General features: G+C 39.7%; 4 protein-coding genes across 9 annotated transcripts; 2 read left to right on the top strand and 2 right to left on the bottom strand.

Moving 5' to 3' along the window:
* Positions 1 to 1120: 1120 nt before the first annotated feature.
* Positions 1121 to 4730, bottom strand: LOC105268223 (serine/arginine repetitive matrix protein 1). 2 transcript variants are annotated; one of them, XM_011307584.1, is made up of 3 exons: positions 4572 to 4730; positions 4339 to 4455; positions 1121 to 4230 (listed from the first exon to the last, which is right to left on the bottom strand). In XM_011307584.1, the coding sequence occupies exons 2-3, from the start codon at positions 4433 to 4435 to the stop codon at positions 1472 to 1474; spliced, it is 2856 nt and encodes a 951-aa protein (XP_011305886.1). In that variant the 5' UTR covers positions 4436 to 4455; positions 4572 to 4730; the 3' UTR covers positions 1121 to 1471. The 2 variants fall into 2 exon arrangements, with proteins under 2 accessions (XP_011305886.1, XP_011305885.1); XM_011307583.1 differs by having other exon boundaries at positions 1121 to 4455.
* Positions 4731 to 4874: 144 nt separating this feature from the next.
* Positions 4875 to 6289, top strand: Tap42 (immunoglobulin binding protein Tap42). The gene has a single exon (XM_011307582.1). The coding sequence runs from the start codon at positions 5045 to 5047 to the stop codon at positions 6113 to 6115; it is 1071 nt and encodes a 356-aa protein (XP_011305884.1). The 5' UTR covers positions 4875 to 5044; the 3' UTR covers positions 6116 to 6289.
* Positions 6290 to 6368: 79 nt separating this feature from the next.
* Positions 6369 to 9576, top strand: LOC105268221 (uncharacterized). Its single transcript, XM_011307581.1, has 2 exons — positions 6369 to 7352; positions 7421 to 9576. The coding sequence occupies exons 1-2, from the start codon at positions 6669 to 6671 to the stop codon at positions 9434 to 9436; spliced, it is 2700 nt and encodes an 899-aa protein (XP_011305883.1). The 5' UTR covers positions 6369 to 6668; the 3' UTR covers positions 9437 to 9576.
* Positions 9577 to 9751: 175 nt separating this feature from the next.
* On the bottom strand, positions 9752 to 20219 carry LOC105268220 (Synaptosomal-associated protein 24kDa). 5 transcript variants are annotated; one of them, XM_011307579.1, is made up of 7 exons: positions 20021 to 20219; positions 19173 to 19351; positions 18796 to 18837; positions 13767 to 13815; positions 12621 to 12738; positions 11869 to 12142; positions 9752 to 11452 (listed from the first exon to the last, which is right to left on the bottom strand). In XM_011307579.1, the coding sequence occupies exons 2-7, from the start codon at positions 19272 to 19274 to the stop codon at positions 11390 to 11392; spliced, it is 648 nt and encodes a 215-aa protein (XP_011305881.1). In that variant the 5' UTR covers positions 19275 to 19351; positions 20021 to 20219; the 3' UTR covers positions 9752 to 11389. The 5 variants fall into 5 exon arrangements, with proteins under 5 accessions (XP_011305881.1, XP_011305880.1, XP_011305878.1 ...); XM_011307578.1 differs by lacking the exon at positions 13767 to 13815 and adding an exon at positions 17239 to 17287 and having other exon boundaries at positions 20021 to 20216; XM_011307576.1 differs by lacking the exon at positions 13767 to 13815 and adding an exon at positions 15114 to 15162 and having other exon boundaries at positions 20021 to 20215.
* Between the last annotated feature and the right edge of the window lie 2866 nt (positions 20220 to 23085).

The raw sequence follows: 23085 nt of genomic DNA, 5'->3' as shown, positions 1-23085 counted from the left end.
GTTTCCGAGTTAACGAGCAATTAAAAAAAAAACGATTTCCCCTCGCTCTAGTTTTTATTTTCCACATATCCTAGAGTATCTCCGTAACGACTCATTTAATCAAAAAACTTATTGAACCTTTTTTACTGCCGAGAAAATTTCCAGCAAAAAGTTACTGATCACGAATTTTCCTAAATCCATCCTCTCTCGAGATATATCTCCGATAATTTCGTGAGCGTGAATTTTCATTTTTACTCCATAAAAAACGGGAAATAATTTCGCGCTGCGTCAAATCCTGGAGTGACTCGGCAAAACTTGTGAACAATGAAATGATAACATGTACAACTGGTTTCAAATTTCCATTGCGCAGTTTTCCGCAAAGTGGGTAAAGAGAAAGAAAATCACGAATTAGATTTCAAAATCGGACTCTGAACAGCTGAACTCACTCGTTATATTCAACTCGAGTTATGAGTCAACCCTTTTAGTTGAAATAAAGAGAGAGAGAATTAACTTATAACACGCACGTGCGACACGGCTGACCACACACGATTCGAGACAAAGGGGAAAATATCCACAATCCGGTTCTATTTTATTGAAATCCATTGTGACGACTATTATTTATTCTTTCCACGGATTAAAGCCTGTTACCGCATTCTCCATTGGGTCATATCGATATCTCCTTTTGGAGAACTGCACAATAATATATAAAAACCACCAATAACACCCCCAGCGACTAGACAAAATTTTCGGTTTTTCCAGTTGACTCGTAAAAGAAATGGTAAATTTTTTAAATTACGATTTTCCTTTGCGACATGCCGTATTTGGTGGGGAGTTATTAAAATTCTGGTTATTTTCATCCCCATTGTATGCTAAATACGTGACCACAACAATGCACTTCATTTCTGAAGCCGATGGACATTTCGAAATGCTCCACGAATTTTAATAGAGTCCTCTCAACGCTTTATTGAGTATTGTATTAATTTTCCCCCTGCGGATGTAAAGCCTTATCAGTAGAGAAAGCGAAATAAAATTAAACATGAGTAATTCGAGGAGATAACGCGTCTTTGTATAGCGGTCACATGAAAAATTGAAACAATGATTGTCTTCAGAAACTGATTTTTATAATTAAATTTTTATACAATAAGAACATCACCGGAGTTATATAGGGCACAATAATACAAGAAAAATACTATAATCTGACAGCAAAAACTTATGCTTAGAACACTAAAGAATATTGCCATTATAAAAATAAGTTCGAGGCTAGATAAAGCTTTTTTAACCTAATCTGATCTATCTCTCCCATAACAAAAAAAAATTAGAATATGTCAGCAAAAAGTCGAGGAATTTGTACAAGTAGTTGTGACGAGCACCACAACAGCCTGGAAGTGGTATCTGTCACTCGAAAAAAAAAAATATTCTGACCTTAAAACTCCGACAAAATCACTCACTCATGTTCACCCTCAAGTTCATTATCTCGTTCTCTCATTTTTTTTTACTCCACAACGAGATCGAAGTGATCAATTTCGTCGAATGTTTGATTTAAATTTTTTGCCCACTCGTCGAGTTTCTTCTGCTGCTCCTTCTCAGCCTTTGTCATCTTGCGTTTTTTATTTTTACGTATGGGCTGATTCTCTTCCTCATCAGAGTGAAAACTGTCGTCAGTTTCGTCTGAGGTATTGAAGTGAACACCTCTTTTACGTTTACCATAGGAAAATCTTGGGGGCTGTTTGAAATGTACAGGCTCAGGATCGACGAATAATGGCACATCCACAGGGTCAATCTCTTTCTCCTCAGCATCGAATGTGTCCAGGAAGCTCACAGCCTCCACGACGTTTTGTTTTGTGGCTTCATGGGTCTCCAATTTTCCAGGCACCCTCTCATCCTCTTCACTGACATCTCCGCTGCTGCTCTCTCCTTTCTGCCTCTCAATTTTATCGAAATCCTCCACGACCTTGGGTACGGCCCTCGTTGGCATCCTGTCGGTCCTCTCTTTCTCCACAATTTTTTTCTGAATTTTTTGCACCTCCTCGACATTTTTCTTCTTCTCTCGATTGTTTTCGATTTTTCCAACTTTCTCAGGAATATTTTTTTCCTGAATTTTCTCCTCCACCTGCACCACTCCAGGAGCATTTTCTCGTGAATCATCCATTCCAGAAGACACATCCTCTCCCGCACAGGTATCCTCAAACCCAAAGGCATTTCCCAAACTGAAATCCCCAGGTCTGACCTCTTTTCCACGGACGGTTCCTTCTCCATCATTGAAAATCCCATGAGCAGTGGTGATACTCGTGCTGACAGGCATCTCTGGGATTCCCAGGAAACCATGAAGATTTGACTGCTTGAGAAGTTTGTCCTCTCCAGTCTGATTGAGCGTCTGCTCCTTCTGGATAATCCTGGGACTTCCCAAGGGCGTTCTCACCCTTTTCGGGGGGCTCTTCCTAGGGCTCAACTCATTCTCCTTCCCCTCAGACCCCCCAGAGACCCTGGATGAAGCCCCGGCGCTCTCTACATTCCCCAGAACAGTTCCGAATTTTCTCGGGGACTTCTTCGGTGACCCCTCAACCAAATTCTCGTCGTGTTCGACGATTCTGTTGATTCTCCCCATCACTCTCCTGTTCTCCGTCGCCAATGAGTGAATTCCATGAGGCGTGAGGACTCTCTTACCCTGAGGAGTGCTCTGGAATACATTTTTCACCCTGGAGAAGGTGTTCATGGAGAGAGGTCTCCAAGGGCTGCTGGGATCAAAATTAGAGTCCATTTTCTCTGCTGCATTTTTGACGATCGGCGAGAAAGATCTCCTGATCAATGAGTGATTTAACATTGTTTTGTACTGAGTTGAGGGACGATTGGTGAAGGTGCTCGTTGTGGAGGGTGAGGGCACGTGGAGAGGAGTTGATGTCAGACTGATTCGTCTCTCGCCATTGAGATTCACGTCGGACAGGATTTTAGGTATATTGGGAGGAGTTCCTGGGGTTGATATGGGAATTCCTGAGGGTCCCGGGGTCGATGTCGAGAAGGGAGGAATGTCCGAGGGGTTGTGGATGTCCGCAGTAACCTCGAAGGGCTCTGGAATTTCTCCCACTGGGGAATTTCCTCGAGAGGATAATGGCGACGGAATTGGGTCCTCCTGCGGTCTCTCGATGGTTTTAAAAACATTTTGATTATTTCCTCCGGGTTTTACAGGCTGAGAAGAAGCTCCTGAGGGTCCAGGAAGATTTAATAAATTTTTACCATGAGTTTTCGGGGCAGGTTTATCCTCAGGAATTTTTTCACTAATTTTCTTGGAAATTTGTTCTCGATTTTGAGGTCTCGGTGGTTCCTGAGAAATTTCAGGAACTTTTTTCACAGCTTTGGAGGACCCGACGGCCTCGGTCGTCTTCTTAGCCCTTTTGGCTGGCGCCTTCCGCACCGTTTTTTTCTTTCTCTTCTTGGGAATGCGTTCGCAGGAGTCATTGGAGTCAAAACTGAACTCGTATACTTCCTCGTTGTCTTTTGCTTTTTCCTCTTCAGTGTTGAGGGTTTTGTAAACTGGCGCCTTTGGCGGATCGTCACCGGGTTTTGATGTCTTCTTCTCAATTATCGTCTCCTCGTTGTAATTTTTTCCTGTTCTCCTGGGCCGCAGGTTCTTTTTTGCTTTTGCAAAGGACTCAGCCAGAGTGGGCTGATAACCTGAGGAGAACGTTTTCTTTTTCAGTGGTCTTCGGGGTACCCTCAGCCCTCGTTTCATAGGGGAAACCTTAGAGTGAGCCCCTATCAGGTTCCTTTTATTCTTGAAGAATTTTTTTTCTGACTCCTGTGGGGACTTCTCCACGGGTTTCAAGAGGAGACGTTTGGATTTCCTCTCGATTTTTTCCGTTTTTCTGGGAGATTTCGGTTTCGTTCCTGATGATGTTTTGGATCTAGTCCTCGGGACTTCCTCCCGACCCTGAGATCGAGTCTTCGGGGGTGATTTCGTCGTTCTGAGGTTATCGGATTTTACGGGAGAATTTACTCTCTTCCGGGCCTCACTTTGTGATGTCTTTCGTGTTATCCTCGAGATCCTGGGGATTTTCGACGCCTTCTCGACTTCTTCAGGGACTTCAGGCTCTTTCTGTTTGACCTGAACTACAGGAGTTTTATTCGTCTTCATTTTTGTCGACGATTTTGCCCTGGAAATTGTCCTCTTGATTTTCTCGTCATCCGGGGCTGATGAATTTGTTCTTGATTTCGTCCTGGTGATTATCTTCGACTCAATTCTCACCTCGCCAATACCTTTTTTTGAAATAACAGGCTTTGGTGACTCAACCGTTAAATTCGTTCTGTCCCGCAAAACTGGCGATCGTAATTCCACTAACACGTCTTTTTGGACAATAGCTTTACCTTTTCGTGATTGAGATGTCATTTTTTCGACAATTGGTGGTGGATCCTCAGCAACGGATCTCGCTGGGGGTTTCCGCAGTCTCGTTGACCGAGACATCCTGATGATCGTTGATTATTCTGACAAATATTAAACTGCGATGTTATTTTTGGAGGGGAAAGTCGGTGAACACAACCTCAAAGTGTTGTGAAGGGTTTTTGAAAGGAGTCTGTGGGACAATGGGGAATTAACTCACCAGCTTGATGATCAGGGATGTCCTAGTGACGATTGCGTTGAAGATTTGAGTCACTCGGAGGCTTCAAGTAATTATTTTGGCAAATTATCCGAGCATATGCTTCTATTTACCTTTGTCCCGCGTAAAACAGCGTCAAACGACGAAATTAACAAACCACCGCGATATTCAGGGGGAGGGGAACGCCGGCCAATCAGAGGACCGAAAACAGGCGCCATCTTTCGAAAGTTATTTGGCCGGATGGCCTTCATTTTCTCAAAACTGGAATAATTCCTTGTAAATCGAAATTTGTTGAATTAATTTCATTAAAATTGAGAGCACAAAGCTGTTAAAAGATATAATTTTCGATATTCCGAATTTTTTATTAATTTTATTTCCACCGAGTCTGCGAGGTCGCCACTAGTCGGGCCTAAACTCCTCTGGGAGGAAAAATAAACCAATAATCAAATTTCGTGAAGTGCAAAAAATTATCGAAAATGGAAACAAGTGAGAATAAATCGTCAGAAAATGATACAAATCTGTCCTCATTATTTGATACTGCCCTGGAGCTCTTCAATTCCTTGGAGAAAACCGACGAGGCAACGAATACACCTGAAGTACAGGTCCAGGTGAAGAGGTGCATGAAGATGCTGGAGGACGCGACAAATTTGGTGTCGATGGCTGACATGTTCAGTGCAAACGAGGACTTCGATGAGATTCCAACAGAAAACGTCAAGTATTTTCTCTTGCCAGCACTCCTGGGGTCATTATCCACAAAACTCTGTGACAGGGCACATCGCCTGCACTACGTAAATGTCTCAGAGGTCTATTTCTACGACTTCCTGGAGAGAGTCAAGGCCTATGGCATCACCGACGTGGAAATACCCAAGAGAAAAAATCCAGAGGAAACAGCTGCTGCTGGAGAGACATCCTCAGGTCCTCCACCCTCCAACACAAAAATGATCGAGGATATGGTGAACACTCGTGGGGGTAAACTGAAGCGATTCCGAGATCAGAAGGAGCTCCAGGAGCAGCTGGAGATCCTCAAGAAGTCGATGGACAATCCCAATCTCGACGACGAAACCATTAGAAAATATTTCGTTACTCTCATCAAGTCGTATGTCATGAAAGCCATCGACGAGATCAATTCTCTGTCCCAGGAGAAGGAGATCCTGGCGTTCATGGAAAAGAGGAAGGACGAGGGAGAGGAGCCGAGAAAGAAGGATTATCATCCCCCGAAGCTCCGGCCCATCATCATAACGAAGAATGACGTCCAGAAGAAGGTGTTTGGGGCTGGTTATCCCAGTCTTCCTGTCATGACTGTCGAGGAATTTTATGAGAAAAAAATTGCTGATGGTGAGTGGTCAGCTGCTGGAGCTGGAGCCAGTGCCAAGAGTCTTCAGGACATGGCCAACAATCAGAATTCCAGTCAGGACACACCTGAGGATCTGGAGAAAGAGGCCAAGGTGGAGAGGGATGACGAGGAATTCCTCCAGCAGCAGAGGGCCATGGATGAATACAAGGACACACACAAGAGAGGATGGGGGAACAGGCACAACCGCAGCTAGGCTGTGAGATTTTGCGATTTTTTTTTTTCATGTCAAGGAATTCAGTTCAATATTTTGCCATGTGTCATATTCGAGGAAAGGCTTGGGAGTTTTTCACATTACTAGCTGATTTGTATTATTGAAGATATATTTTTTTTCTGATGATTTGCTAATAAAATATGAATACAGAAATTATTGGAGTGTTTGGAGATTTTTTTGACGTATTTTGAGGACGGCAAATTTTTTTGGGAATTCCATTTTGACATTTTCTTTTGGCTTGACGCGATTATTGTCATTTATGGGGCGAATTCGAAAAAGAAATTATTTTCGAGTAAAATAATTTTCATTCAACAATCAACAGCGTAAAATCGAAGAAAAGCCAAATTCTCAATGAACTTTGTTTGACGTTGGCAGCCCTGCGATGGCAGTTACGCTGGTATTGTTTCATTTGAAATGCACTGAATTCCCCCCAGAATTGTTTACACCCGTTGTTGACAACTCCAAATTCCCCTTGAATCATTACATGAAGTTTAATAAACCCTCGTCATACCCAGTGAGATAATCCTCTCCGAAGATGTTAATCTACAGTATTCCAAACACTAGTAAAGTTCACCAAGCAGTGACAAACAATCTTCGAACATTGGGGGTTAAGTCGAGGGTAAAAAGGACTCACCTGAAGACTGACAAGGAAAATCGTGTGAAAAAAGTGTTCGGTGTATCTCTGACTCAGCAGAAATTCGATTCTATAAAGCTATCGACCGGTGCCGTGATAAGTGTACCAGTTTTTGTGAAACAAGCAGTGAATTACCTGGACCTCCACCTGAATCAAGAGGGCCTCTTCAGGAAAGCTGGTTCTCAGACAAGACAGAGGGAACTTGTCGCACGTTTTGACAATGGGAATGAGCTAGGTGACAAGTACAATGCGATTGACGTTGCCAATTGTCTGAAGAAATACCTGAGGGATTTGCCAGAGCCTCTGATCCCCAATGAATTTCATGACCTCTTCGTCAGATGTGGAATGCTCAAGTTCTGCAAAGTCGATGCTATTCTTCAGGCCTGTCTTCTCCTGCCTATCAAGTACCTTACGACTCTGGCTTTCTTGATGGATTTCTTCCAGAGGGTGGCCATGTACGAGAACATGAACAAAATGGGTGTTGATAATTTGGCTAAAGTCGTTGGGCCCAATATCATGCCCGTCAGGGAGACCACCATGGCTGCTGTGCAGAATAGGCTCAATGCCCATCTCTCTATTATTAAGGTAATTAATTAATTACTATTGAGGAGATGCATCTGTTGATTTAATGCCCCAATTCCTTGATTTTTTAGATATTAATTGAGAACGCACGTAAAATCGGTGTTCTACCAAAAGAGATAATGGAAACAGCGATGTCAGATAGTATTGCAAGTCCAGGAACAGATCTGGACCACTCAGGCTCCTCCTTCAAGAGCAAGAGGAAGAAGCATAGATCGGGGAGTTTAACACGAATGTTTAACGGCCTGAAGAAAATCGTCGGCAAAAATTCCCCCGAGGAGACCATCTCCCGTCGTTCCCTGATGCCACCGCAGCCCTCGTCTCCCTCTAAATCCACGAAAAAGCGAAAGATTGCAGAAGTAAACCCCTCAACAACATCGAAAAAGAAGCGAGAATCAAATCCCAGGGCTCTCTTTCCATCTCCAGTATCAGAGGATCCAAATCCAACAGAAGAGAAACCCCAGAAGCTGGACAAATCCAGAAAACTTCTGAACCTCGATAGATTCGTCTCTAGGAGTCGTCACAAGCTGCCCATCGAGCTCGAGCCCGAACGCTCCCCAGTGATCGAGAGACGCTGGAGCATGGCCAGTGGTGTCTCCAGAAATCCGAAGAAGAGGAACTCCAAAAAATCCAGTGTCTCTTCTCTCCTGGACAAACGGACAAAATCCACCCTGACAGAGGAATACGACAGGATATTCATGGAAGCAGACGTGAATCTCTCCGACGAGAATCCTGATCTCCCCAGGTGCCTGACGTTCCCTCCGAATCCATCGAAAGTCCCCGAGGAGTACGTTAAAATTCCCAAGAAAGAGTACGAGGAGATAAAGAATCGAGTCTCAGCGATAGAATCACGTATTGACCAGGAACTCCATACAATCGACACGATCGACACCTTCTGCTTGGACTCAGCTAGCGAGGTCCAGAGTAAGTATGAAAGGACCCTGGGGGAGGCGAGTATTGGAAGTATCACGCCAGCAGATCAACTGGCGAGACGCCTGGGAAAAGAGCTGAAGATTAGAAAAGGATCCGATGGGAAAGTCATCAGATCCCCGAGTGCCAGGAAGATAGGGAACATCAGGAGGAGGTCTCAGGAGAAGCCTGTGAGCAAACGTAGAGTCTCTCGTTCAGCCTCCTGGCATATATCGGAGCAACCAAGACCCCTTGCTTCGTCCCAATACGTTCAGGCGAAGGAGGAGATGGGAGAGGAGCTCGGGGAGGTGTGCAGTGAGGAGACCAATGCCAGGTTGGATTTTCTCCATCAGCAGTTGTGCACTTTGATGAGTCACACTGCAGAGCACACCAGGTCATCAGGGCTAGGAATTAATTACGAGTCCCAACAAATTACTGGATTGGCGTCACCTAAGGTCGCAGGGCTGAAGCAGGTCAGGAGGGCCTCCTCCTTCCATGGGAGCTCGATCTCTGAAGTCGAGCAGAAAAAAGTGTATTACAATCTTAGAATGAGTAATTTGAAGAAGAGTAACTCTCAGAGACAGATGCAGAAAGTTATACCGACTAGTCAGAGTGATATCTTCACGTGGAAGAATGCGAGTATTTATTTGGAGTCTGAGAAACACACGGCAAAATCCATTCTACTCCGGAGAAATGGATCCCCGGGGCTCACGCAGACGGGAAGGGACTCTGTCGCTAAACTTCGGACCCAGAATGCTGGAATGGTACTGGCGAAGGCGAAATTATTCGATGATGAGTGCAAGAGTCAGGTGATTGCCCAGCAACGCACCTCGTCGGGGGGTAGTGGGGGAAAAATTACTCCCCCGAATAAAAATGAGAGGAAGAAGAAGTGTCGAAGTCCTAAAACCCACGAGGGCAGGCTGAAGTCTGATCAGGAGAATTCGATTAATTTTAATGGCAGTGGAATTTCGAGTGAAGCGCCGACTTACAAGACTCCGCATATCAAGAAACCTCTGGCTGTCAAGACTCCGAAGAGCACTAGGTCTTTGGTCAGGAGGGCACCGATCGATATGAAGAGAACACCTCTCAAGGCCGTTCCCCTTGCTGGCACTCCCAAAAGGCAGAGTCCCAGGAATGCCTTCAGGGCGAGACAAGTCACCCGGAACATCGATATTGATTAGGGAGGTAACTAGAGAATTGCCATTTTTTTTTAGGTTTACAATTTTCCGATGGGATTTCTTGAGTGGATCTCAATCGCTGTATTTTTATATCGTGCCTTTGAATGTATTTTTTTGAAGATTAATAAATAATTGAGATTGGATTTGGGTGGATGTTTTTTTTATCGAAGAATTGGAGGCAGAATTTTCGCCAAACATTAGAAAGAATCTGTGGAATTCTTCAAAGAATAATTTTCACTAGGTTAGGCTGTATCGCGAGAGACATGATTATTTAATTATATTTCGTAATTATAGGTAATGATAATCACCCACCGATTCTGTTATCTATTGCTCATATTTTATTATAATCCGAAACTTAAGTACATAAGCAACCATAATAAATCTTGCCTTTGACTGCAATGAAGTTATAATACATATAATATCTGAGATTTTCGTGTTCCTCATAAGTACAATATTCTAAATAACTATTTTGGATCTTAAAAAATTGTTCACCTAAAAAACCCAAAATACCACGAAATAATGATTTATTCAAACCGTGCACAGCACTTGAATTCATTTATCATCCGCACGCAAAATTGAACTCTCTTTTCCTCTTTTCATTCAATAATTTTCATATATATCATATTAAACTCTAGGAATGGTTTTATTCAGATTAGATTCAAATCTCATCTTTTCACATTTTTTTTTGTTCAATATCTACAAATATTCACAATGTTCCCTGTGATGGCTAAACAAATAGGGAGAAAAATTATCGATGCTGTTGCTCTGGTCACATGTGCTTGATATGAATGATTCATCACATGTCATCGACAGTTCTCTATTTTCTTTGCATTTTACTTGTACAAAACCAAGTGCACATTCTTTCCCATGGGGTTTTCTTTCACGATATGGTGTCGCGCTCCAAATTTTGGGTTTTTGAAAGAAAAAGCATCCTATACGACTTGCGCAGGACAGGTACTCATTCGTATATTGCTCCTTATCACGTACTCTTATTTTATCTGTTTGACAGTTTCGTTTTTGCAGTTCATGTGAGGACAGGCCAATTAATATGAAGTCTATGTAGCGCCGTTTCCATTACTTCTCTTTTTCGCTCGTAAAGAAAAAAAAAAACAATCCTCCCTCCGGTATCGACTGAAAATATCTAGAATATGATCGATGGAATGTTCATTATGGACATGAAGAACAGAATAACTATAACAATTACATTTTCCTCCCTAGAGGAATCAACAAATTTTGCTTTCAATGAGAATTTAGGAATATTTTTTTACCAAACGCCAATCGTAATTTCTTCCAAACAATCTTTAATCTTCTCTCAGCCTCTGCACTTATCACTCATTTACCTAATTATGTATTTAGTCAACCGGGCGTAAATATCCCAAATTTTTGTGCACTATATTTTTTTCAACTTTTTATTGGTTTTTTTTTAAATTGTGGCATGGTAATATGTAGTGTAACAAGCCATTGAATATTTTTTAAATGATTTTCTCCGATAACATTAATAAATAAAATGGTTCGTCTATCAATCGCTATGTGGTTAATTAGCATTCATTGCAACAATAAATTTGATAATTGGAATTTTTTCAAAAGATAATGGATTTCTCTGAAATAGTATATAGATTTATTTAATTTGTCAATTTGTCGTCTCAATTGTTGGAATAAAATATCCGCTCACCACATCAGTGTCAAAATCTAGCCAATTACTAAGTAATTAAAAATTTCAATTGCACAACGAATTATTTTAACGTCGACCGTCTAATTAGAATGTAAAATGGTCTCAATGATGCGGTTAAGCGTTGAAAGAGTGCAGAGAGATAATTCAATTAATTATTATCATCTCGGTTTTTCTCTCTGCGTTAATTTTAGGAAAAAAATCTAGACTCAACGAGGATTTTGGGGCATGGGGAGAATTAAACGATCCAATAAATTCAAGGAAAATATAGGCTAGGCTGAGACAATTTATTTGAGGAGTTGATGTGCCCGCTCGTTCGCAACCTGTATTCGAGTCTCGTTGGACTCTCCCTGGAAAAAAAAAATTGAATATTGATTAGTCCATACGACATGGGCTAATGAATCGAACTTGACCTCCTCGGGATTTATCCATTTATCTCGGCAACGAGTGGTTCTAGAAAAAAAAATCATAGGACCTTTTCTCCAGGTCGAAAAATTATCCGAAAAAAATGTCCTATGAGATTTTCTGCTAGAATCACACGTTACGGAGATAATCCCCACATTTGACGAGATGCGAAAAATCCATTCGTCGTTTATCAACTTTCTTCAGTATTTTCGCATTTATCTCGAAAACGAGTAGCTCCAGGAGAAAGTGCTGACGTTTTTCGAAGGTTAATAAATATCCAACGAAGAATGTCTTTAATTTTTTTCTGGGGCCGCTCATTTACGAGATAATTCACGATTAGAGCCTGATAATCGTGACTCACTTTGCGATTGATCCTATCAATTTGTCGATTCTGATTTTCGAGTTCACTACCCATATCGATGGCCATGTTCCTCAAATTTCCGATCATTGTGTTGACCTGTCCCATGTTGTCCTCCATCTCCGTTTCTCGGGCGTCATTAGTGATTTTAGCAATGTAGCCACCCTGAGGGCCAAGACCATTGCGATCATCCATGACACGCTGGGGCTGGTTGTTGACGACTTTTCCATCGTCGTTGCCCTTCCACGTACCCTCGTCCTCCTTAAAGCTGGCCCCTCTTCAATCCCAATCCTCAATTAGATATTCGTTCGGTAATGAACATCGAAATCGGTACTGATTCAGTAGCGAAACCACTTCGAGCCGATTTCTTCACAAATATCTCAGAATCTATGGGAGCTAGTGAAAATTACGTGGGAGCATTCTTATCGACAATTTCAAGAGCTATAAAAAAGCTCTTATCAAACTTTTCGGTATCTCCCGTAAATTCCGAGATACTCACACAAAACGAGACAACGAACACAAAACTAAATACATCAATTCAACTCAACTTAAGGTTCGTTTTTGCTGGATATCTTGGAAACCCGGGGAGGTACAGACATTTTTGTAGGAACTTTTTTGGAGCTGGTGAAATTCTCGACAAAAAAGGTTCTTACAAAAATTGAGATATCTCCCACCGGTTTCAGGATATCGAAATAAAGGATCAGGTCTCAGGGATTCAACTTCACTACTGAATCGATATATTGAAGATGAAGTACTTGTTGCAAGGTAGAACACAGAGTCCACAGCATTTCTCCATCCCCGTGAGATTTTTCTCAGCTTCACGCATATCAGCATTTATTTGATCCATGCCCTCTTCGATTCGGTCCAATTGCTCTGTTGATTCACGAAAAAAAAAAACATGGAAATGTATGACGGATGAATAAATGAGAGCGGAAGGATTTTCGTTGAAGGCTCTTGCCATTCTATTTTTCCTGTGAGATTTCAACAAAAGTTTGTAATCTACCGCAGAAATCTGGCTATTTTCCGTGTGACTTTGAGCTTTTGCTCCAGCTTAATCGGATTAGTTAACCATCAGAGTTCTGGGTTTTCTACTCTAATCTACGGAAATAATGAATGGTTATCAGCGCAAAAAAAAATCCAACATAGAGAACACAAATTAATCATTTCCTTCTACTTTCAATTTCTCATTTGCAAATAATTACAATTTTACAGTAGTGAATTGATAAACCGTTACCTCACAAATGAAAAATCCTACTAATGAACAATTGAAAAAAATGAAAACATTCTTTGAAGTCTAAGGAAAGTCTACAAAAATGCTTCCCTAAAAAAAGGAATGAAATAAAAATAATAATTTTTTGTGGATAACGTTTTACCCCTTTACTACTCAATTTTTCGTTTCTCCATGTTCTGAAAGCAATGATCCTACGAAATTACAAAGTATACGGCACACATCATCTCATATTTGTAAGGTATATAACAATGTATATAATTCGGGTAATGCATGTATAATGAACAACGTTTAAACTGATATACAATGTGAATAATAATTCGAGTATAATATTTGCATATCAAGTATTATGTTTCACTCATCACAGAATAATGGTTCGAACAGACTGTTTTGTTGGCCGGTTGGTTGGCGGAGTAGGTGATTTGGTTAGTTGGATATCTGGATAATATAAAAAAATGTTCCTCCTGATAAAATAAATTATCGCAATGTTTTATCTGTTGTACTATTCAATATTCATACTGAAGAATGTGAGTATCTGTATTCTGTCTATCGTGGTGTCTAACAAACTCGGTCCCTCCTTATCATCACTACATCTCTTCACATGTACAAGATTTTTTTTTTTTCTGAGTATAAGCATCAGGTATTAGGTATTCTAATGAGTTAAATGGCTTACCGCCTTGTTCGTCCAGCATAACGAGAGTTTTCATCCCGACCTCGTGGCTCTAAACAGGCAAACCGGGCAATAAGATATGTTAAAATATTTGAGGACCCCCAATTGTGCCCGCCACCGCCACCATCATCTCAATTTTTTTTTACTTTCACCATTTTTTTTTTGCATTCTCCAACAGATAAACTATTTCTAGTCACGCCTATGGATAGCCAGGGAAATTTCGTACGGAATTAAAAAAAAGGCGATCCAATTCGGACCAGTAGTTCTCGACATATCACCGAAAAACTGGCCACCCGCGCCGTGCGCAAAACAACGCTTTCAGCACGGCTCGCGACGGAATGAATTTCCGCGATATTTCGAGAACTACTGAACCGAATCGAGTGATTTTTTTTTTGATTCCGCCTGAAATTTTCCGGGCTATTCAATGGCGTCATTGCCATCTCAATATTGCGGAGGTTTAACGCAATTTTTGGTGAGCGGTAGGGGGTCAACTACGCAAATGATAAAAACCCATGTAATTAATTCGCACCGGTGAAATATAATCCATGAGAATGTCATTATATTTCGATAAAAATGATACAGTCTCAACTCTAGGAAATATTACGGACTGACAATAAGCTCTCCTCTGGAATAAATTATTATTCTTAGTTGAATGGGTTTCAAGCGGCCACGGTCTCCCCTATATTACTCATTTTCTTCATTTATCAACGGCTTTTGGACGTGCATACATATGCGTAATTACACGGATACATACCACTAATCTATATTTTATATATACCATAACAACTAGTAGCTATTCAACGATATTAGTGCCTACGAAAATAATAATTCAGGATTATTATGGATTGAATTCAGTAGTCGAGTTTGCAGAATGGGTTTTCACGGTGACGACATAATTAATGAAAAAAAAAAAAGGAAACCGTGAAAACCGTAAAATCTAGCCTCCACTACGGCCTCAACTCATGATGATGTATCAAGAGGGTTCTGTCAAAATGACTGATCAACCGGCCTAGTGTACTGTCATAATAGTGACTCCATGCTGGATCTATTCCATCACCCCAATCTGTCTAAACCTATCTATGTCAAAATTATCTTGTAATAAAGTATTGGTACCGAGTTTCATATGTACATGTTCTCTCGATCATGTCAACTGACTGTCACTTGTCTTAGTCAAGGTATTGTGGATTGGATAAATAAATAAACAATAAAAAAAAATGATCAACAAGAGAGGCTCGTGAGAACATAAGAATAACCCGAAACACAATAATGATTTCTGTTACAAAAACGAAAATTGTTGGATAGAAAGACAAATAATAATAAATTTTACAGAAAAAAAAAATAAACGCTTACCGCCTTGATGATCTAACATCACAAGAGTATTCGCCCCAACTTCCTCGCTCTACGACGGCCAACGTATTTCGGCAACCGGAACGAAACATCATTCAGTATATGATTAAAAACTGCGAAATTAATTGACAACAAAAGAAAGAAAATAATAATAAATTCGAGGATAATCCACCGTGCTCTCAGCCTTGGGGTAAAATTCTAATTAATTAATGTCCAATGGTTTTCTAATTAAATTGCTCTAGTGCTGTCTAAGTTCTAATGAACTAATGGGAAAGAATTCCCTCATGACGGAAAAGCACAGTGGGTTGGAGGTGATCCAGCCATCGATATAATTAAAACGTAAATGATGATTGAATGGGTGACATCACCAGTCAAGTGGTTCAACGAAAAAATGAAAAAAAAAAATAAATAAATAACACTCAATCATCGATCAATAAAAAATGATCGACTGATTTCACCACTTGACCGAGACTCAATCGTTCCATTAAATATCGATGCCTTCAAATTACTGCAATGCAGTGCCCAGTGATAAAATAATAATCAAGATAATCAGTATAAATAATAAGTACCACCTAGAAGCGTCTAGAAGACCACGACACATTAATGAAATTGGGGATTAATGGACAATTGAAGTTGAATAACGAAAAAAGTCGTGATGAATGATGAAGAGACTAGGCGAATTTATGGACAAGCACATCAATTTAAAAATAAAGCCCGTCCATATACTGATAACGAATTGATAAAAGTGCTCTATACTGAACACGTCTCTATTCAATGAATACATCGTGGCAATAATTTGTACATAGAGTGTACCTTTTCCAGAAAAAAAAAAAAAAAATAGACCAGAGGGCCGATATATCAGGGCCAGATGCCCTAGACTTGGATAGGAAAGAAGAAGGACCACTGATAATTTAAATAATTCACTTTTTATATTAGGAAACACAGCAAAACATTCAACTACAGCTACATATATGCGAGTTGCATTTTTATACTCGTGGATTAATGACTGTTAGATCGAGAAGCGAGACAATGAAGCTTTGACTTTTATCCAAGCTCTTTGAGATTATTGAAAAAAACACTACCTGAATCTATTGAAAATATTATATAATCTTGAACTCGCTTCTTAATATGCGAATGTATGTAGCATAGTATAGTGGTGTGAGGCACAGAGCATATGCAATAATTTGCAAAGAAGATACCATTTAATCTGATTAATCATTGAAAAACGTGAAAAGACGAAACAATAAGTAGAAGAAATTAAATTAAACTCTTTATCCAATAATCTCCCATGATATGCTGTGTGAATGCTTTTGTACTGTATCTGAATATAAAAATTATCATGTTTTAAAAAAATAGGGCAACGGCAATCTCCATGGTAACATAATAAATGAATAATTAAATAAACAAATACATCATCTGGTGGCGTTGATATTTGGTGTGGTGGTGGTTGGTGGTGGTTGTGGTGATAAAAATCAGTGAGGATCAATGCGGTTTGAGGAATGTATTGTCAGGTACTCATAATTATTCAATCGTCAATAAACAAGTAAATATAAATAAACTAAAAATATCACCAGTGCAGTCATCCAGCGAAAATAAAAAAATCAAATGAAAAATCAAAATAAAGAAGACCAAAATAATAATCAAATAACGAAATAAATTAAATAAACAAATACCACAGAACAGTCACATCTCATTATCGTCAACTCCTGATTGTTCGTTAATATCAATATACAATATCTTGTTTATTGTATCTCTAGCAATTACTCTCCACAGTACAAAGACTGTACCCACCAACCAACCTAGATAGGCCAAGAACAACGCGTCATACTCCCTTATTTTTCAATATCTTGATTTTTAAAATATCCACCCTCTTTAATTCTTACCTTGCACTCTCATTAACATTTATATTGCACACATTAGTCATCATCCATTATTGCCCCAAATAAATAAATAGTCGAGCCATCAACGACTGATTGGAGTGGCGTGAGGGGATTTATCTCAATAGCAATAATAAACGAACGACTAAAATGTGAACAGAAAGGTGGGAAAAAAAAATTATGCCCCCTCCCTATCCCTCCCAGACACTTGCAATGACTATTATTAATTTTTATTAGAGCTTTTAACTCACCTCCCTGGTCGTCGAGTGCGACCAGAGTGCGGATGCCAGCCTCCTTGCTCTATTGGTACAGAGGCAGCAAAACACACACAACCACCACGAGTGTTAAAGAGTCGGAGTATTAAATGATTCAGTATAATAGTAATTCAGTATATTAAGTATAAGTGCAAACAATGCGATACTATAATCAATATAATAAATATAATCACTATAATATCGCATTAATGTACGAACTGTTACAATAGTCTAGGTAATATCATATGTTTTGTTATTTAATCAGTGATGAACAAGCGAGTGGGTGATTTTAACACATTTCTCCATGAAGGTGATTCATTGATTTGAAAAAAAAAATATATATATATTAGGTAGAAAAAAGAACAGTTTGAGACAGAGGTGAACTGCAGGCGAAGTATCAGAATAGAGCGATAGTTATGTATTATTTAGGGTAGAGACACTTAATCTGAAGATTTCATCCGCCAGGCTGTTAATTATTTATTACTTATAGATTTTTTTGATCTTCTCATGCACATTTTGGGGTTGATATTTATTTATGGCGCGAATTTTTTTTTTATCGGGGTGAGGCTATTTAGCTAACAAGTTCTGATAGGTGTTTCTAATAATCATCTGGTACCAGTGATTATGTGTTTGAGCAGCCACATTAGTATTTAATTTTTATACAAGTTGTAAATAAAATAGGGTGTGTCTGCGTGGATGTGAGAGCAAGCACTCGAGCAGCCAGACAAGGCACAAGTCTCAATAATTTATTATTTAAATGAATTTAAAAAAAAAAAATCATCAAATAATGGAGAAAACAACACACGTACATCACATACATACATTATCACGTACATAAATTACGTTGGTACGTGATTAATATTAATCTGTTGTTAATTTTTGTAAACGTACAGATCAAGATTGTCAGACACACCATTGACAGCCAAGCAAGCGGACAGACATTAAAATATTGACAGTTATAGAAGGGCCAACACACATACGTCGACGATTAAACGACAACAATAGCTTTCGTTACGCTTTCGTGATAAATTCAATGCTGTTTATTCACATATTATCCGTCTTATCACCTGCGTAAGAAAACAAAGGTACACCAAAAGTTTATTGTGCAGAAGATAGTTCAAGACAGAAAATACACATTTCTCATATTTCAGTCGTCATTATATTTTTTTCTGAGATAAACAGCAATCCTGCAAACGACTTGTTGTGAAGAAGAATCGATAGTCTGACGTGCACTCCCTTTCAGGGAATCTTTATATTTTTGGAATGAGTCACATATAATACACAATGCATTGTATATGCACATCGATAAAACGATCCCAGGGGGGGGTGAAAACCGAAAGAAAAAGTAGAGGATGCGTTTATTCACATGTAGATATTTTTTATTCAAGGATAGACTCGGATCTAACGGAGTCTTTAGGTGATGACGCATCAGCGTCAATGAGCATTGATGACGATTTAAGATTCTGACGTTATGACAGAAACATGGGGAAGATCGGGGACAGAGAGAGCGCCAAGATTAATATTCTATTGTGAACCGTGAATTTTGGGACTTACCTCCTCGCATAATGCCAGCATACGCCGTGTACTTTCCAAGGACTGTAACAAATAATTGGGAGTTTTGTGAGATTCTCGTGCACGGGGTTGGGTAATTAGTTTAGGCTCAACATCTGGAGATATCGGAAAGCTATTCTCGGGGTTTTCGGGGCCAGGGGGAGGGTGGCAATGTAATTACACACTTGTTCTGCTTCTATTATCTTGAGGAGGCTATTTCAGAGGGAGTCAATAGATTTCATCGCCTCGGAGATGCTGACTATAATTTTTCAAGCCCTTGACTCTATCCCCATTTATTTTTATCAATTCCTCGGGATAAGTCTAATAATTTTTTAAATAAGATTTATTTAGAAGAGTGAGGGTATGATAATGATACTCACTTCATCGGTCACTTGGCCGGCCTTGAGCTGTAACTCCTGGAGTTCCGTACGAGGTGGACCACCACCCTCGGCAGGATCTGCCGCTGTTGTTGGTGCTGGCATGTCTGCTTTTTTCCCGCTATTTCAAGTTCAAGTCTGAGTGTCGAGCCTCCAGTGCCCGACGTGTTTCCGTGTTGAAACTGAAAGAGAGAAGAGAAACGAAATTAGGACTCTGTCACTGGGTCCTGGTGAATCAGTTGGGGACTTGCAGGTGTGAAAATACGAAATATTCAAGTGGCAGAGATCAAGAAGGAATTCGGATGATGATGAAGAGCCTGGATCGAGGGTGAGTGTCCAGGTGATTATGGAGCACAGGATTTTTTTACCAGATTATTCAGTAACTAGGATGTGTGTCTGACGATTTCGAACATCGGACTGGGACTGGCCTTCCGTCGGCTGCCAACTGTAAAATCAATATGAACGGGCATGGGTCATTGCGTTGCTGCGCGGTGTACTAAAAGGGCCATCCAGCTACCATGCGCAGTAGTTTTGTTGCAACATATGACAATATCAGTCTATTTCAAGGCTGAACGGGGTTTGTATTTTTGGATAAACAAATGACAGAAGGCCCGTCATAACGTCACTAGTCGTACATTCCCCGGATGAAGATTCAACAACTGGATACAATCCTAGAAATCTGCTGCTCGCACCATGAATGAAAAATTATTCATCCCTTCACATTCCGAACATCAATTGGAGCCATCCCTACTCCTCTCATTTCTTTTATCTAACTGACAATTCCGCCTCCTCTCCTGGAGTATTTATCTGACATAAAATTACACAAGTTCTATTTTAGATTGATACCTCACCTGGATGGAGATGGCCTGCCCGTTGGATTTTCAATTGATTATTGCGAATTGATCTGAGCTTTGACAGCAGTCGATGGTGAAATCCAGTCAGAAGTGTTGGAGTGAGTTGAAATCAGTCGGAAGGGCGTTCACGCCGTACACCACTGCGTAATGTCATGTACGATTGAATATAAAACATCTGATGCCCCTAGTTCCGGGGAGAGTGAGATAGAAAAACTTACTAGAGAAAAAAAAAATTGACAACTGTATGCCAGAGCTTGTGATTGGTCGATCTGCGATTAGCTCCGTTCATTCATTCGTTGGTGGTATCACAAGACTGCCAACTTGATAATTAAGGAATTTTTGTATTGATTACGCTTCAAGCCAACGAGAAAAGCAAAGAGGATTGACTACAGTAGAGGCTCAGTTCTGGGGGTTTGAGTTACCCCAGCGGCATCGTAGTACTGCACCCTAAGAGAGGGAGGGCGCAACACGCAATGCTGGGGTGTTTTTTTTTTATTAACCAAGTTGTTATTGCAATGCGGGGGTGTCCATCAAGTCGACGGGGTGAATTTTATTTTCTGCTGTAGGAATCCTTTTTGTTTTTCATTTGTTTAACTGCAATTTAGCCGACTGTAGAACGTACGAAAGGGGGAAACCACATCTTGTAGATTTTTAATGGAAAAAATTATTCAATATGTTGAAAATATACCACTAATAAATTTGTATTATCAGAATGGGCGCGTTGTCCTAGTGGTAACGTGCTCGACTACCACGCCGATGGCTGGGTTTCGATCCCGCCAACATTCATTTTTTTTTTTTTAAATAATTCCTATTTTTTGGTTTTTTTAATGGCTAATTAATGGTAATATTGTTTAAAAACTGAATATTTGAAAATCCAGAAGATATCTAGTGAAATTGAAAAATTAGCAATTTTTTTAAACGATACTTTTGCAATATATATACTAGTAATGAAATTTTATTATTGTTAGTGTGCGTTATCCTAGTGGTAACGTGCTCGGCTAGCACGCCGACGGCCCGGGTTCGATCCCGCCGTCATTCATTTTTTTTTTTAAATAATTCCAATTTTTTCGTTTGTAAATGGCTAATCCATCGAAATATTGGTTAAAAACTGAATAGCTCTTCGATTGTCATGTTCCCCTGATACTTTTTCAAAAATTTCGAATTTTTCACTTTCAGTGAAAATTTCAGTGAATAACTCCTCGATTGTCATGTTACCCTGATACTTTTTCAGAAATTTTGAATTTTTCACTTTCAGTGAAAATATCAGTGAATAGCTCCTCGGTTGTCATGTTCTCCTGATACTTTGACAAAAATTTCGAATTTTTCACTTTCAGTGAAAATTTCAGTGAATAGCTCTTCGATTATCATGTTATCCTGATACTTTTACAAAAATTTCGAATTTTTCACTTTCAGTGAAAATTTCAGTGAATAACTCTTCGATTGTCATGTTATCCTGATACTTTTACAAAAAATTTGAATTTTTCACTTTCAGTGAAAATTTCAGTGAAGAGCTCCTCGATTGTCATGTTCCCCTAATACTTTTTCAAAAATTTCGAATTTTTCAATTGCAATGAATCCCTACTTAAAGAAAAAATTGGAATTATTAAAAAAAAAAAATTAATGACGGCGGGATCGAACCCGGGCCGTCGGCGTGCTAGCCGAGCACGTTACCACTAGGATAACGCACACTAACAATGATAAAATTTCATTACTAGTATATATATTGCAAAAGTATCGTTTAAAAAAATTGCTAATTTTTCAATTTCACTAGATATCTTCTGGATTTTCAAATATTCAATTTTTAAACGATATTACCATTAATTAGCCATTAAAAAAAAACAAAAAATAGGAATTATTTAAAAAAAAAAATGAATGTTGGCGGGATCGAAACCCAGCCGTCGGCGTGCTAGCCGAGCACGTTACCGTTAGGACAACGCGCTCTTTAAAAAAATTTATTTCAATAGGAGTATATCTGCTACACATTGAATATTTTTTTTCATTTAAAATTCCACAAAATGTGACTTCCCCCTTCCACTCGTTCTACAGCGGATAAATTCCAGTTGAACAAACAAAAAACAAAAAGTATCAGGGGAGAAATATCTTCTCAATGGCCATGCTGTTGTGATATCTTTTCAAAAATTTTGAATTCTCGACTGCTTGCAAAGCAGGGACCTATACGACCGTCAGTCGATAAAACAGGCGGTACAACACCGACCGTCAGGTGGTGATTGGGCAGTGGTAAGATAGGGAATTGCGAAAATTATATTTTTAGGTTTAAATTGCTGTTGCGGGGGGCCGACATCGTGAATATGTAATTTTGTTGGAAAGCAAGTCGAAAGGACTGATTGGTCGAGCGGAAATTCGGTCAATGGTCCCTTTGATGGGGAATCTTCCGATTTTTATGTACAAATTTTTCTTTTTATTCACTCTTTTGATGGACGGTCATCGGGAGAACACTGAAAATTCGTATTTCCCTTTTGAAAATGAATACAAAGCCCTCACTTTGCAATTCATCCACAAAAGAAATCATTTATCAACATATTTGATATGGTTTTCTTGCGGCTATGAAAGCGTTGAGGATGATTCTGTGCGATGGGTGTAGAATATTTTTTTTTTTTCATCCTCTTCACACAAAACTCGTACTACTTACATACCTCTGACTCGATCTCGCTCAGCTTCCGTTCTTTCCTATAGAAATAATATGCTAATCCTCCTTGTAGGGAGAGGCGGAGTTTAAAAAGTGCGCCGATAAATTCTCAAGACTTTTGACGTAATTTTGTACCCTCCTATTCCCTATCCCACACCCTCAACCCCGTTCACGAATTTAAGTGTAGGTAGTCAACTTTCAAAAGATTCTTCTTTGCAACGGCCAAGAAAACTCCATTCACGGAGCTGCGAACGCATAATGCATCATCTGACAACTGTTCCAAGTATTTATTATGAAAAAAATGGAAAGTCGGGTGGATTTAATATTGGGAAGCTCTTACAATTTTTCTTGGTAATATTTCCGGTTAGGATAATCCCGAAGTGATTTATCTTCATTGCCGAAAAAAATTATAACG

Source organism: Fopius arisanus, unplaced genomic scaffold (genome assembly GCF_000806365.1).
Source record: "Fopius arisanus strain USDA-PBARC FA_bdor unplaced genomic scaffold, ASM80636v1 scaffold00055, whole genome shotgun sequence".
Lineage (NCBI taxonomy): Eukaryota > Metazoa > Arthropoda > Insecta > Hymenoptera > Braconidae > Fopius > Fopius arisanus.
The sequence above is the reverse complement of the archived record's forward strand: the minus strand, read 5'-3'. Positions and strand labels throughout refer to the sequence as shown.